The sequence below is a fragment of the Rosa rugosa genome, chromosome 2 (genome assembly GCF_958449725.1).
Source record: "Rosa rugosa chromosome 2, drRosRugo1.1, whole genome shotgun sequence".
Taxonomy (NCBI): domain Eukaryota; kingdom Viridiplantae; phylum Streptophyta; class Magnoliopsida; order Rosales; family Rosaceae; genus Rosa; species Rosa rugosa.
Window position 1 is genome coordinate 22,490,164 of NC_084821.1, and position 12,688 is coordinate 22,502,851.

Consider the following 12,688-nt stretch of genomic DNA (forward strand, 5'->3'; position numbering starts at 1 on the left):
AACCCTGAGAATTTTCTTTAGCAAACGTAGAAGCTCTTGTGCAATAGAGAATGATTGCTCTTCAGTTGCTTCTTCAGCTCACTTTGATTGGATAGTTGTTTGGCCTACGTGCCTCTCTTATTTGTCTTTGTTTGCCTTGGTGGTTTTGTATGTCTTAGTTTGTGTTGTATCGAATCAAATTTTAATTTTCAAAAAAAAAAAAAAAAAAAAAAAACTGGTTTAGGGACTATCAATATTATGAGATGAAGTGAGGAGCATTTTGTGGTCCTGTACAGCAAAAATGTGTGTGTGTGTGTGTGAGAGAGAGAGAGAGAGATAGAGGAGACAAAACGAGGGAAAAAACAAGCAGTGGCAATTATGTAATTTCTATTAATTTTTTAGACAAAATTGAAATGAGTGTTGCTATTGGGACCTCCAAATCTGCTCATTTGACCTCACTCTATTATGAATTATTAAATGACATATATAACCTACTATAAAATGACTATTAAGGACAATAATTATACCAAAAAAACATTAAATTGATTTTCTATAGACTTTCCAATTAAATAATATTATATTGCATTATTTATTATTTTTCTTATCTATTTTAATTTTCTAATTTCACTACATACTCATTAAACATTCATATATATTTAATAAGAATTAAAACTATGATTATGTGACATAAAAATGTATGATATACATGTTGAACGCGTATTGGTGAGGAAAAACAAAACAAATCATATTATGACCTAAATCTAAGTCTATCCATTATATTTGCAACAACAAAAAATGAGCTAGCAATTAAAAAAACTAAACAAATATTTAAATAATTAATCATGAGGTACATAAAATAAACATTAAGAAAAAATTATTAATCTTCATTTTTTTTTGCAGAGCTAAAACAGAAGAAAAAAAAAAAAGTTAAAAAAAATAGTTCATGTTATTTTCCTGTTGATTAAAAATTAATTTTTAAAACTCAATACCTTGTGTTTAATTTTTTTTATTAAAAAAAATTTATGTTGTCTGATTAAGGAATGGATATGTAATTAAGATTTATAGGGTAATTAATTCATTAAATTAACTATTTTTTTTTGTTTTAAAGATAGTAGCTTGTTTGCAAATTATATGAGTGAGGTTATTTGAGGAAATTCAGTGAGGTTTAGTAAGTAAATTTAGTATTTAAAAATTTGATAGGAGGTGTAAAAAGCATAGAGGTCCAGTGAGTAAATTTGGAGGTTCCAATAGAAAAACTCAATTGAAATACTGTTATACTGTCAGTGCAGACTATTGATGTCGTCAGCATTAATCTGTCTGCACAGAACTTTAATTGACGTATTCACCGCATGGATCTTTGACTGAGACTAATAACCTTAATACCTTATTGATAAATGACTCTTAAAAAAAACAGCAAAAGGAAATTATAAACTAGCTTCCTACAAAGGAGGAGGGGCGGGCAGGCCATCAAACTTGAGAACGTTCATCAAAGAGGGTGGAGGATTTAGTTAATTGTGGCTATATGCCGGTAATAAGTCCCTATCGAGTTGTGGTAGGGCGACGTGGGCTCTGTCCCGGACTGCACCTTTTGTGTGCCTGGTCTGCCCTAGCTTGGTGGCGAGTTCCCAAATGGTCGCAACCTCCTAGTGGCAGGATGAAACTTAGTGTCACCGAAATTGTTTTTCGGTGGCAACATAGTGGGAAAGCTGATAGTAATAGTAACTTATGGCTCCGCGTGAGCAAAATCTTTCCGGTATGTCACCACCTTTGTAAAGCGAATAGAGTAGCCAATGTTGCACTTTTCGCTAATTGGTGCTTGTTAGAATACATAGATTTTGTGGAGAATCCCGGTTTTAATCTAGGATGTTCTCTCTATGCTTATTGTATTTTGGGGTTTAGGTCTCATGTCCCCCCCATGTATTCTGAGGTTTCATTAATGGTCAAGGCTTGAGGGCAGCCGTACTGACCCTATTTCAAAAAAAAAAAAAAGAGGGTGGAGGATTATTGATCCAATCATCTGGAATATTCCAATCCCTTTTTTAGTTTGCCTAGCAAGCCAAACCACCGCATCGTTCGTAGATCTCCTAATCAAACGCTGAGGACAACTCTGAAAATCATCTTTCAACCTTCTAATATCATTCAACAGAGGGAATCATGAGCATGAATATCAATGCGAAACTAATACTTGTCTGCCCCTATACAATCTCAAAATACACTATATACACGCTTGAATCTAACCCTACTCAAAATACTTAAAATAACGTTAGACTACGTATACTTATGTTCTTGTACGTAAGAAGCAAAATTAGTGTACAAGACATGATTGCCATACTATAGGTATTCGTCTTGGCGTAGAGATGGGTATCATCGTCCTAATTGACACTAGCTAATCAATAGCTTAACCTCTTAGCAAATCTACTTACAGAAATTTCTAACAAACCACTATTAGAATTATAGCACTAGACATCAGTTTTTAGCCGATGTGAAACAAAAATTTGACTAATGTCTTAGCGGGTGTAGAGAAAGATTAGGCAATCGTCGACATCAGTTTTTAACCAATGTAAAAAATGATTTTAAACATCGGTTTCTTATTAGATTTCAATGTATAAAATGAGTCTAGACATCGGTTGATTTGTATAAAACTAATTTCGTTTCCAATTAAAAACTGATTCATTTCCAATTATGACATCATCTACAACAAATTTTCAATTTCTTTATCCGTATTTGACATATGTGTTTTAGGTAGAATCGATGTACCTATCTTCTGCAACATCAGTTTTGTTTTTTCAAGTGCTTTGTTTATCTTTTTTTTTTTTACTTTACTTTTTAGTCTAAAAGTGATTTATTTCTATATACACATACATCAGTCATTCATAGATAAGTTGTAGAAGTCATCAAAATGAGAATACAAATAGTAAGCAAAAGAAATACTATCTAGTATCCATAAGAAAATTACTATTGATAAAAAGATCGAGATAGTACAAATTAGAAGGAGAAGGGGATATAGAGCCTAAACTTCTCCAAATACATCAAAGAAAAGAACAATTAATGAGAGAATAAAATCTCCTTAATAAAAAGCTTGTAGCAAGCGTAACATCTAACCGACCTCCACCCCCATGACAGTCCGAGTATTGCTCCAAGTAGTTCTCACATTACCTGCAATTGAGAGAATTAATGCAGCCATATACAAATCTACTAACAGAAATTTCAACAAAACTTTACTTTCTAACCACTCACAACCTGACATTTAAGCTTAGATCACTCACTTTGGAATGTTGTCTTTCAGATTTTGACTGTTATTGACACTCATAGTCGTTACAGATTCAACTGCCACATGTATAAGAGAAAAGGGCAATGATATAGGGCCTCAATGAGGCCTAAGATTTGTGGCCTCAAATCCTAGGTGTCATGCCATGTAAGCAAATACAAATTTTATTTTCAATTTCACATAATAAATCTTGCCACATCATACTATTGCAACACCAATTCTACCCTTTTATATTTCCTTCTAGATGTTAAGGGATGAATCAATTACATTAATGAATTAAATTAGGTGACGAAAAAAAAAAGATAAGCTATTAATTATGTATTAATTTAAGAGATATGTCTACAAATTCTTTAACAAATATTTTTCTTCATTTAATTAAATTCTTTCCTATAATTGTTCTTTCCAAATAGCATCAATGTAGTAAAGAAATAGGCATTGACTTTTCTTTACAAATATTGATTAATTTCATCCAAAAAAATAGCATTAATAAATTGAATTTGGTATTATGTCTAAATTAAGAGGTAAGAAAAAATTCCAGCCATTAATTATCATCTACAAATCTAAATATAAGGGAAAAAACAAACAAAAAATAATAAACTCAAATATAACGTGTAAACCCTAGCTACATAAAGAGAGAGAAAAATGAACAAAAGAATATATATAATCATATGAATATGTATTTTTCACATTATTTTCAAAATTTACAGAAGCCCAACAAAGGTTGAATTCATATACATATGTTATGCAAATCTATTGACTGAATTACATTAATTTTTTTCTATTTTTGATTGAAGAAAAAAAAAATTGTTGTTTAAATCTAATCATGAGTGTAACGAAAAGAAAAAATGAAACAAAAAAACCAAAATAATTTTTGTTTAGAAGAAAGCCAAAATAACTTAGATTCATTAGATTTTGGAAGGATAAGATGATCTTTTTCTCAAGAATTACATGTCATGATTTGACAAATTGGTGATGTGTGTAGGTGATATGGCATGACACCTAAGATTGAGGCCACAAATCTTAGGCCTCATTGAGGCCACAAATCATTTTCCAAGAGAAAATATATATGTATCTGCATTAAACAGAACAAGCATCACAAATCTTGTAATTAATTATACAGCAAACATGCAAAACTTCACTCAATCCCCAGCAACTAGATGTTCAAATTACTAAACCTGCTAGATAGCTACACAGACCAATAAGTAAACAGATAATTACTAATTAAACTTCTGAAATATATTTCTTTCTCTTCTAAGGAAAAAAATATATATATCTTTTTCTGAAATGATTTACCAAAAGAATACTACCTGCCAAAAGTGTATATTTGCAGAAACAGATGAATGGAGGTATGTGTATTGATGAATAGTTATGTGAGACCCTGTTAGTTATATACAGTTGATGTTGAAATGAGTATCAGGTGCCTGTTCACACGTTAATGACAAAACATTTTCATCAGACAAATATAAAGGTCGTGTTTTTACCCATGAGACAATCCAATCGATCAAGTCTAGATGCGAGACTTGGCATCAAATCTTGATTTCAACTTAGGATGGTACAAACAGAAAAGTTATCCGCTAGTTAAAGAGAAGGAAGGATGTGACTGTCCATGACTTCACTTTCATGTTTGAAGGATTCTTATGTGGATTGTGGTAAGTATTCGCGTTCCCTAATGAAGATTCTTGCAGCCTTGTGTTGTGCAACACATGCATCACCCCAATTATTCTTTTGATTTTTGGTTAAACAATCACATTAATCAATTCCATTAAGCTTTGGTTCTATGAACATTTTTTAGGGTCTCCGATTGTCGGACTTCGATCAACAAAATTTAGATAGAAGTTGATACCGTCAATCCGTCATGCGTGCCTATTAGAAATTAAGAAACAAAATGACGTACTGAATGATGCAAGAAAGATGTGGAAGTCAAGAGTATCTCAAGGTTTTGAATAACCATTTGGTTATGTAGGTTCATCAATTTGTAAGTGAAATTATTCGAGATGGTAATCAAACACAAACTAGCTAATATAAACACGTATGCAGCTAGTTTTGTCAGTATATTTGCTTACTAGAATTAGGGAAAATTTCACAAACAGTACACCAAGTAAAGGCCACTAATAATTCTTATACATAAAGTTCCAAACCAAACATTTCGGTACACGAAATCTGAAACTCGACCCACTATCAGTACAGGACGTCAATTTTTGACACCAAAATGTCCATTATGCCCTCAGTTTTTTTTTTTTTAATAATTTTTTTCTGTTATTTTTTTTTCCTTCGTTTTTATCTCTTTCTTCTTCCTTCTTTCGGCTCCACGAAACCCACCTCTGTTTTCATGTGAGAAGAAGCCCGAGCTCACCCACCTCTGTTAACTTCTCAGCCACCAAAATAAGATAACACAGGTGCACACGCACTCTGAAAAAAGAACAAGATGTGAGAAAGTTTTAAGATCAAAAGAAAGAGCAACGAACCAATTCTCTTTTCCTCTCCTCTAACTTGTCTAGTATAGCTTTCTTTGATGATTCCATGTCATCTCCAGTTTCAACTGATGTTTTGGAGTTGCCAACAGCTTCATCTGATCAGCGAGATCGACCATAATTTGTCTCGTAGAGAGAGAGAGAGAGAGAGAGAGAGAGAGAGAGAGAGAGAGAGAGAGAGAGAGAGAGAGAGAGTGTGTGTGTGTGTGTGTGTGTGTGAGTTTTTAGAGTGAGAAGAAGTGAGAGAGAGAGAGAGAAAAACAATGGGAAAATCTAACTCCTGCTTCAAAATCAAAGACCCAAATAGAGAAACCTCCTAATTCGAATTAAAAGCAACACGCCCAGATAAGAAAGATCCAAACTTTGAACAAGATATGCAACAATTCAGAGTTGTACCACAAGAATCACAATCAAATTCAAAAACCCAACTCCTAAATTTAGAGCAGAACCTGCTCTCGGGTGGAGGAATGGGTGTTCAATTGGAGGGCAAGGGCGGCGTTGGAAGCGAGGGAGTGAGCCCGGAAGAAGGAAGAAGAAAGAGATAAAAACAAAGGAAAAAAAAATAACAGAAAAAAAAAATAACTGAGGGCATAATGGACATTTTGGTGTCAAAAATTGACGTCGTGTACTGATAGTGGGTCGAGTTTCAGATTTCGTGTACCGAAATGTTTGGTTTGGAACTTTATGTATAAGAATTATTAGTGGCCTTTACTTGGTGTACTGTTTGCAAAATTTTCCCCTAGAATTAATAATGCACGAGTCATATACCGATCTTCAATTGTAGTACATTGTTAGGGTTTCTCTGTTTTAGAAGTAATGCCACAAAATCAAGTGGGGTTTCTCTGTTTTCAAGAACTAAAGTAACTTGGACAGTGCTCATAAAATGCATGACATGGGTGGATTGAGGTTGAGAGATAATAAGTTAAGAGTCTTTATATATGACATAACAAAAACTTAAGAGCTCGTCTAGGTGGAATCTTCTACTAGGGAAAAGAAACCAGACAATGGGAGTTTTGAGCGACGATTCACGCCAAAAGCGGCAAAGAGGCTAGAATGATTTGAAGTTTGTATGAGGCATTAAATAAAAAAATAAAAAATAAAAAAGCTTCAGAATTATACAAATTTGTTATTTATAATTGAGGAGGGCATTCAGCTAAAAAAAAAAAATCATTAAGAAGGGCATTGTGATGAAAAATATAGAAAATGATCGTTGTGATTTAGTGTCATTAGACTGTTGATCACAATAGTATGGTGTCTTTGATCCAGTACCGGCCCTGAGGCTAGGCGAAGTAAGCCCAAGCCTAGGGCCTCATATTTTAGGGGCCTCAAAAAATTTTATTATGTTGGCCTGCAGATAAAAAAAAAAAAAAAAAGAATCAATCTAAACCACTTTAATTGTGTCTTCGTACACGCAGCATGGCCCTCTGTTTTCAATACTTCCATAGTTCCATCAGATTGAGACGCCAAGCAGCAGAGAGGAGATGATTTTCCTCTTTCTAAGTTCAAGTTTTTGAAGCTCTTTCTCAATCCAAGACAAAAATCCAATTGTGATTGAACATCTCAGAAGGTTTCCTCGGTGGCTGAAGAACAAAATCGAAAATCCAATTGTGATTGAGAGGATCAGATGAAAAAGTAAATTCAAGAGATTGAAGAGTTGATTTTATCTTCCAAAAACGCAAAAAGGTAGGATCTTTGAAGGTTTTTATTTTCGGTTTTGAAGAAATTTTGGTTTTTTTCGTTCTCTATTTGTGTTTTTGATGCTCTTGGCCTCTTGTATTCCATTCCTTCTCAATTTTGGTTTGAAACATGTAATTATGAAATCATGATTTATAACATTTATTGAAAATTTAAGACTTGTGAGCTATTTAATATATTGCAGAACAATGAACAATGATTTTGTTTCATCTTTGTTTTTAGGGATTTTAGAGTTATCAGTTATGCATGTTTCAACTTTCGTCTCTGTTTCATTCATTCTCTGTTGAAAATTTGCTATATGCCTGAGGCTTTCTATATGATATTCTTTAGGGGTTCAAATCATTCAATTGTTGAATTTGTTTGATTGTTGGTTGGATTTGAAGTTGTTATCATGGCTCATACTAGAAAGTTTAAGTCCGGGGCGCAGAAAAGAAAAGAGAAAGAGAGGAGAGAAGCTTTACGTAAAACTCAAGTTGGTTCTCATAATAAGTATTTTAGTAGCAACAAAGAAGAGGCATGTCAAGCTGTAAATGAGAATACAAGTGAGGAACCAAAGCAGGTGGTGAATGATCATCATATTGAAGAGGCAGAAGAGCTAAATCAATCAGAGAATGAGGAAAATAATGAAAATCTCAATGAAGATGTTCACAATGCAGAGCCAAATCAGTCAGAGAATGAGGAAATTAATGACATTATCCATGAAGATGTTCACACTACAAATTCAACTGAGGAAATTCTTTTTGACATGGATGATCCAGGGAATTGGAACAGGACAGACCAAAATATATATTACAGATTTCTTGGTTGAAAGAGGCCCGAAAAGAGACAATAATGTCATCTTTCCGAAAGATAAATGTGACAGATGTTTTTCCTCAAAGCATTACTTCAGAGAATTACCAAATGGAGAGAAGCAAGAAAGAAAGTGGCTGGTATATTCGGTTTCTTTGGATAAAGTTTTTTGCTTTTGTTGTAAATTGTTTGCAAAGAAACATCTTGTGGGGCAATTAGCTGATGAAGGTGTGAATGATTGGCACAATATTTCTGATCGACTTAAAAGTCATGAAAGAAGTAGGTATCACATTGGCTCAATGACAAGTTGGATGGAGTTGGCAAAAAGGCTAAAATTGAAGTTAACAATTGATGCAAGTCTAAAAGAACAAATCAATCAAGAAAAGGAACACTGGAAGCAAGTATTAGAGAGAATTCTTGCAGTTGTGAAAAGACTTGGGAAAAATAATTTAGCTTTTTGTGGAGATAGTGAAAAGCTATATGAGAAGAACAATGGCATTTTCTTACAGATGATAGAACTACTTGCTGAATTTGATTCGACTATGCAAAAAACATGTTCGACGTATTAATAAACATGAGGTTCAATATCATTATTTGAGTCACAAAATTCAGAATGAGATGATTCAATTGTTGGCAGGGGAGGTGAAAAGCTCAATTATTAGTAGAATCAAAGAAGCCAAATATTTTTCAGTTATACTTGACTGTACTCCAGATGTAAGTAATGAGGAACATATGTCTCTTGTATTAAGAAGTGTCAATGTTTCGGCTACTCCTATTGTGGTTGAAGAATATTTTCTAGAATTCTTAAAGGTATCTGACACATCAGGTCTTGGAGTGCTTAATGAACTTCTAACTGCATTGAAGACTCTTGGACTTGATGTTAATGATATAAGAGGACAGGGGTATGACAATGGATCCAACATGAAAGGAAAAAACAACGGTGTGCAAAGTAGACTACTTGAAATAAATCCAAAAGCATTTTACACACCTTGTGCTTGTCATTCTCTAAATCTTGTGCTCTCTGATATGGCTCATTGTTGTCCTAAAGCCGAGTCTTTTTTCGGTGTAATTCAACGAATCTATTCCTTGTTTTCAGCTTCTACAAAGAGATGATAGGTTTTTACAGAGCATGTGACAGGTCTTACCGTTAAGCCATTATCAGAAACTCGTTGGGAAAGTCGTGTGGAGAGTGTTAAAGCAATAAGGTATCAAGCTCCAGAAATAAGAGAAGCTTTGATTCACTTGGTGAATGGTAAAGAAGATGTCAAGACAAAAAGTGATGTTGAGACTTTAGCAACATATAATCTTCAGAATTTTGAGTTCTTGTTCGGTATGATTATATGGTATGAATTGTTACATGCTGTTAACAATGTCAGCAAAGTTCTGCAAACTGAAGATATGCATGTTGATACTGCCATCACAGAATTGGAACGTCTTCTTTCCTTTCTTCAAAAGTTTAGAGAAACCGGATTTGAGGAGTCCTTGATTGAAGCTAAAGAGATTGCAAGTGAGATGGGGATTGAACCGGTATTCATGGAAAAACGGACAATTCACAAAAAGAGACAATTCACAAAAAGAGACAATTTGGTGAAAGCTCTAGCGAAGCGGTGACACAATCAGCTGCAGAATCCGTTAAAGTCAACTATTTTCTCTACATAGTTGATCAAGCTATTTCTTCATTCAAAACCAGGTTAGCACAATTTCATTCAAATTTAATATAATCAGTTAATGAGCATGATGTTTTGAGCAAGCTGCTGATCATGTAACTGGTCACGTAACTGACCATGTAACTGACTAAGTAACTGTAACTGGTCATGTAATTGGTCACGTAACTGACCATGTAACTGACCATGTCACTGACCAAGTAACTGTAACTGGTCATGTAACTGGTCACGTAACTGACCATGTCACTGACCAAGTAACTGTGAGCACACTCTTGTATTACAAGATTATGGCTGTGAGTTTCTTCAAATTGAACAACTCTGTACCTACCACTTGATTTATCCAACTTAATGATATCCAAGCAGATTATAGCAAAGAGAATCCAAGCAGAGAAGCCGTTGTTTTGGGTGTGACATGTTTATATAGTTTATTGAACTTCATCTTTTTTTTTTTTTCTAAACCAGGTTTGAGCAATTTAAGACTTTTGAAGAGAATTTTGGGCTTTTGTTTGATTTGGACAAGTTAAGGTCTACAAATAGAGATAGTTTGAAGAGTTTTTGTGCTAACCTTACAAATTTATTGAAGCATGGCGAGATTTCTGATCTTAATGAAGATGATCTATATCATGACTTACGAATGTTGAGTGAAGATTTACCCAATGAAACAAAAAGAGCTATTGATGTGTTGAATTATATAAAAGAAGTTGATGGCTGTTATCCAAATGCTTGGATTGCTTATAGGATTTTGCTAACTATACCAGTCACAGTTGCATCTGCAGAAAGAAGTTTTTCAAAGTTGAAATTGATCAAATCTTACCTTCGGTCTACTATGTCACAAGAGAGATTGAGTGGTTTGGCTATGATATCTATTGAAAAAGATATTGTTGGAAAACTTGATTATGTAAATTTGATTAGTACCTTTGCATCTAAAAATGCAAGACGAGTCATATTTCAGTGATACTTTGAAATTGGGATATTGTTTTCTTTTGTAATGTTTGAGCATTTGTTTTGGGGCCTCAAATTTTTTCCCGCCTTGAGCCTCTAAACTCATGGGGCCGGCCCTGATTTGATCTAGACACAATAACAGAAATACAAATCTCTGAATGAAATGACAATGGAAGAGATTGAGGTTCCTTTTATAGACCTCAATCATTGTGCTTCTTGAGTGAATAGATATAACTATTGATTAGTTATACCTCTTCACTATTATATATATATATATATATATATATATATATATATATATATATATATATATATATATCTTCACTATAATTATAATTATCAGCATACCTCTTCGCTATTATTATCAGCACACATATACCCCTTCAGTTTCATATAATTGTATATTTTCAGGATACGTGAATTTCCTTGTTCAAGTGTGTCTTGATGCACCAATATTATTATGGTACATCTCCTCATACATAGCATACTCATTATAAAGTCATCTAATCATATGAATATTCCAACAGCTTAGTATTATGAAATAGCTATAGATCAATATGTTTTAATGTCCAATTGAAATAGGAAAAGACTAGTGAGAGTTGACTAAAAGAAATGGAGTTTTGGTAATTTCTAATTTGGTAGGATAGCTAATAAGATTTGTTTATATACTATATATTTTAATCCCAATTGTGTCTTCTTTCTTTTCTTTCTTTTCTTTAAAAGAAGATGCATGTCTTGGTTTATCTGGGATAACTCCACACTATGAAAGAGTCATCTCATGCCTCCATAAATTTCAGTTCTCACTAGGCCACAAAGAGAAATCTTTGAGACATGCATATATTGGCTGCTGCGACTTCCTCGGATGAAATTTGATAATTTCTTTCAAACTTTTAGTCTCGGGAAACCATAATCCAGCGGATACTTTAGCCTTGTTTGGTCATTCTCGATCGGTTACGAGTCATTTTCAGAAAATAGGGTTGCCTGACTTGCCTCACGATGCTTTACCTACTTTTAATTTTGATTTATTTAGCTTAGAGTTGATAGAGAGGTTTGTTGATCTGTGTAGTCTTTGATCCTATCCGTACAGTTTGTTTGGCTCCAAAACCAGTCTGGCTAGCAAACAGTCTCTTTTGAATGCGTGAGCATGCCAACATCGTGTGGTGTAGTCGTCGGGGCGTCCCTTGACCTGACTTATTCTCAAACGCTATGGACGAGGAGACCACCAATTTCGTCACCAGGTTCTTTCTTCTGCCTTTCGGAAAAGGACTTTCACCTTACGGGTAAGGACTTGTGGTGTGATCTCTTGCGTTCACCGAATCGATACTTAACTTTATAGGTTAAGCAGAGCAATCACTGGGAAGTAGGAGAAAGCACGGGTTTTGCTAAAGCATGACTTTAGCTTCGCTGGGTTGCGAGGGCATTACCCTTGCTTCGCTGGTTGCAACTAGCTTGAAGGTAAATTTGCTCCGGAGAGGCTTTGATAATCTGAGAGATTAGTTGATTGAAGAGTTGTGTGTTGATGTCCCTTGAAACTAGGATTTCGGCTGTTCCTTGCCATAGAAGAATAATTGACTAAAGATTCATAATCGGTCTCTGCTACCCGAATCCTATAAGAGCTTGTTTTCCTCATGGACTCTGGAATGGGTGAAGCTATAACCCAAAACCAAGTAGGCTTATTTTTAGGCCGCAGGTATCAGCCCGCTATGCTCAATCCTCTTAAAGTATATTGCCAAAATTACTTTTAGGCTCAAACACAGTTAACAAAACAAAACCAAAATTATTTTCTTTCATCAATACATGGAGGGGTGAAGTAAACCACGCTCTTTTTATTAATTTGTGTGTTTTAACTTCAAATGAAAGTCAAAACCAATATGAGAAAA

At 34.2% G+C, this 12,688-nt stretch overlaps 2 protein-coding genes across 2 annotated transcripts; both read left to right on the plus strand.

Annotated features, from left to right (window-relative positions):
• The first annotated feature begins 7,134 nt into the window (after window positions 1–7,134).
• On the plus strand, window positions 7,135–9,081 carry LOC133727793 (uncharacterized). Its single transcript, XM_062155198.1, has 2 exons — window positions 7,135–7,401; window positions 7,744–9,081. The coding sequence occupies exon 2, from the start codon at window positions 8,025–8,027 to the stop codon at window positions 8,769–8,771; it is 747 nt and encodes a 248-aa protein (XP_062011182.1). The 5' UTR covers window positions 7,135–7,401; window positions 7,744–8,024; the 3' UTR covers window positions 8,772–9,081.
• Window positions 8,821–10,821, plus strand: LOC133730552 (uncharacterized). Its single transcript, XM_062158120.1, has 3 exons — window positions 8,821–9,142; window positions 9,329–9,809; window positions 10,329–10,821. Exons 1-3 carry the CDS (start codon window positions 8,821–8,823, stop codon window positions 10,819–10,821), a joined length of 1,296 nt encoding a protein of 431 aa, XP_062014104.1.
• The last annotated feature ends 1,867 nt before the right edge of the window (window positions 10,822–12,688 follow it).

What these genes read in the sequence shown, in the direction of transcription:
- LOC133730552 (XM_062158120.1), top strand. Translation starts at nt 8,821, where the DNA reads ATGATTCAATTGTTGGCAGGGGAGGTGAAAAGCTCAATTATTAGTAGA. An exon ending in CATGAAAGGAAAAAACAACG is followed by an intron (nt 9,143 to 9,328) that starts GTGTGCAAAGTA and finishes AGGTTTTTACAG; the next exon opens with AGCATGTGACAGGTCTTACC. An exon ending in GTGAAAGCTCTAGCGAAGCG is followed by an intron (nt 9,810 to 10,328) that starts GTGACACAATCA and finishes TTTCTAAACCAG; the next exon opens with GTTTGAGCAATTTAAGACTT.
- LOC133727793 (XM_062155198.1), top strand. Translation starts at nt 8,025, where the DNA reads ATGAGGAAAATAATGAAAATCTCAATGAAGATGTTCACAATGCAGAGC.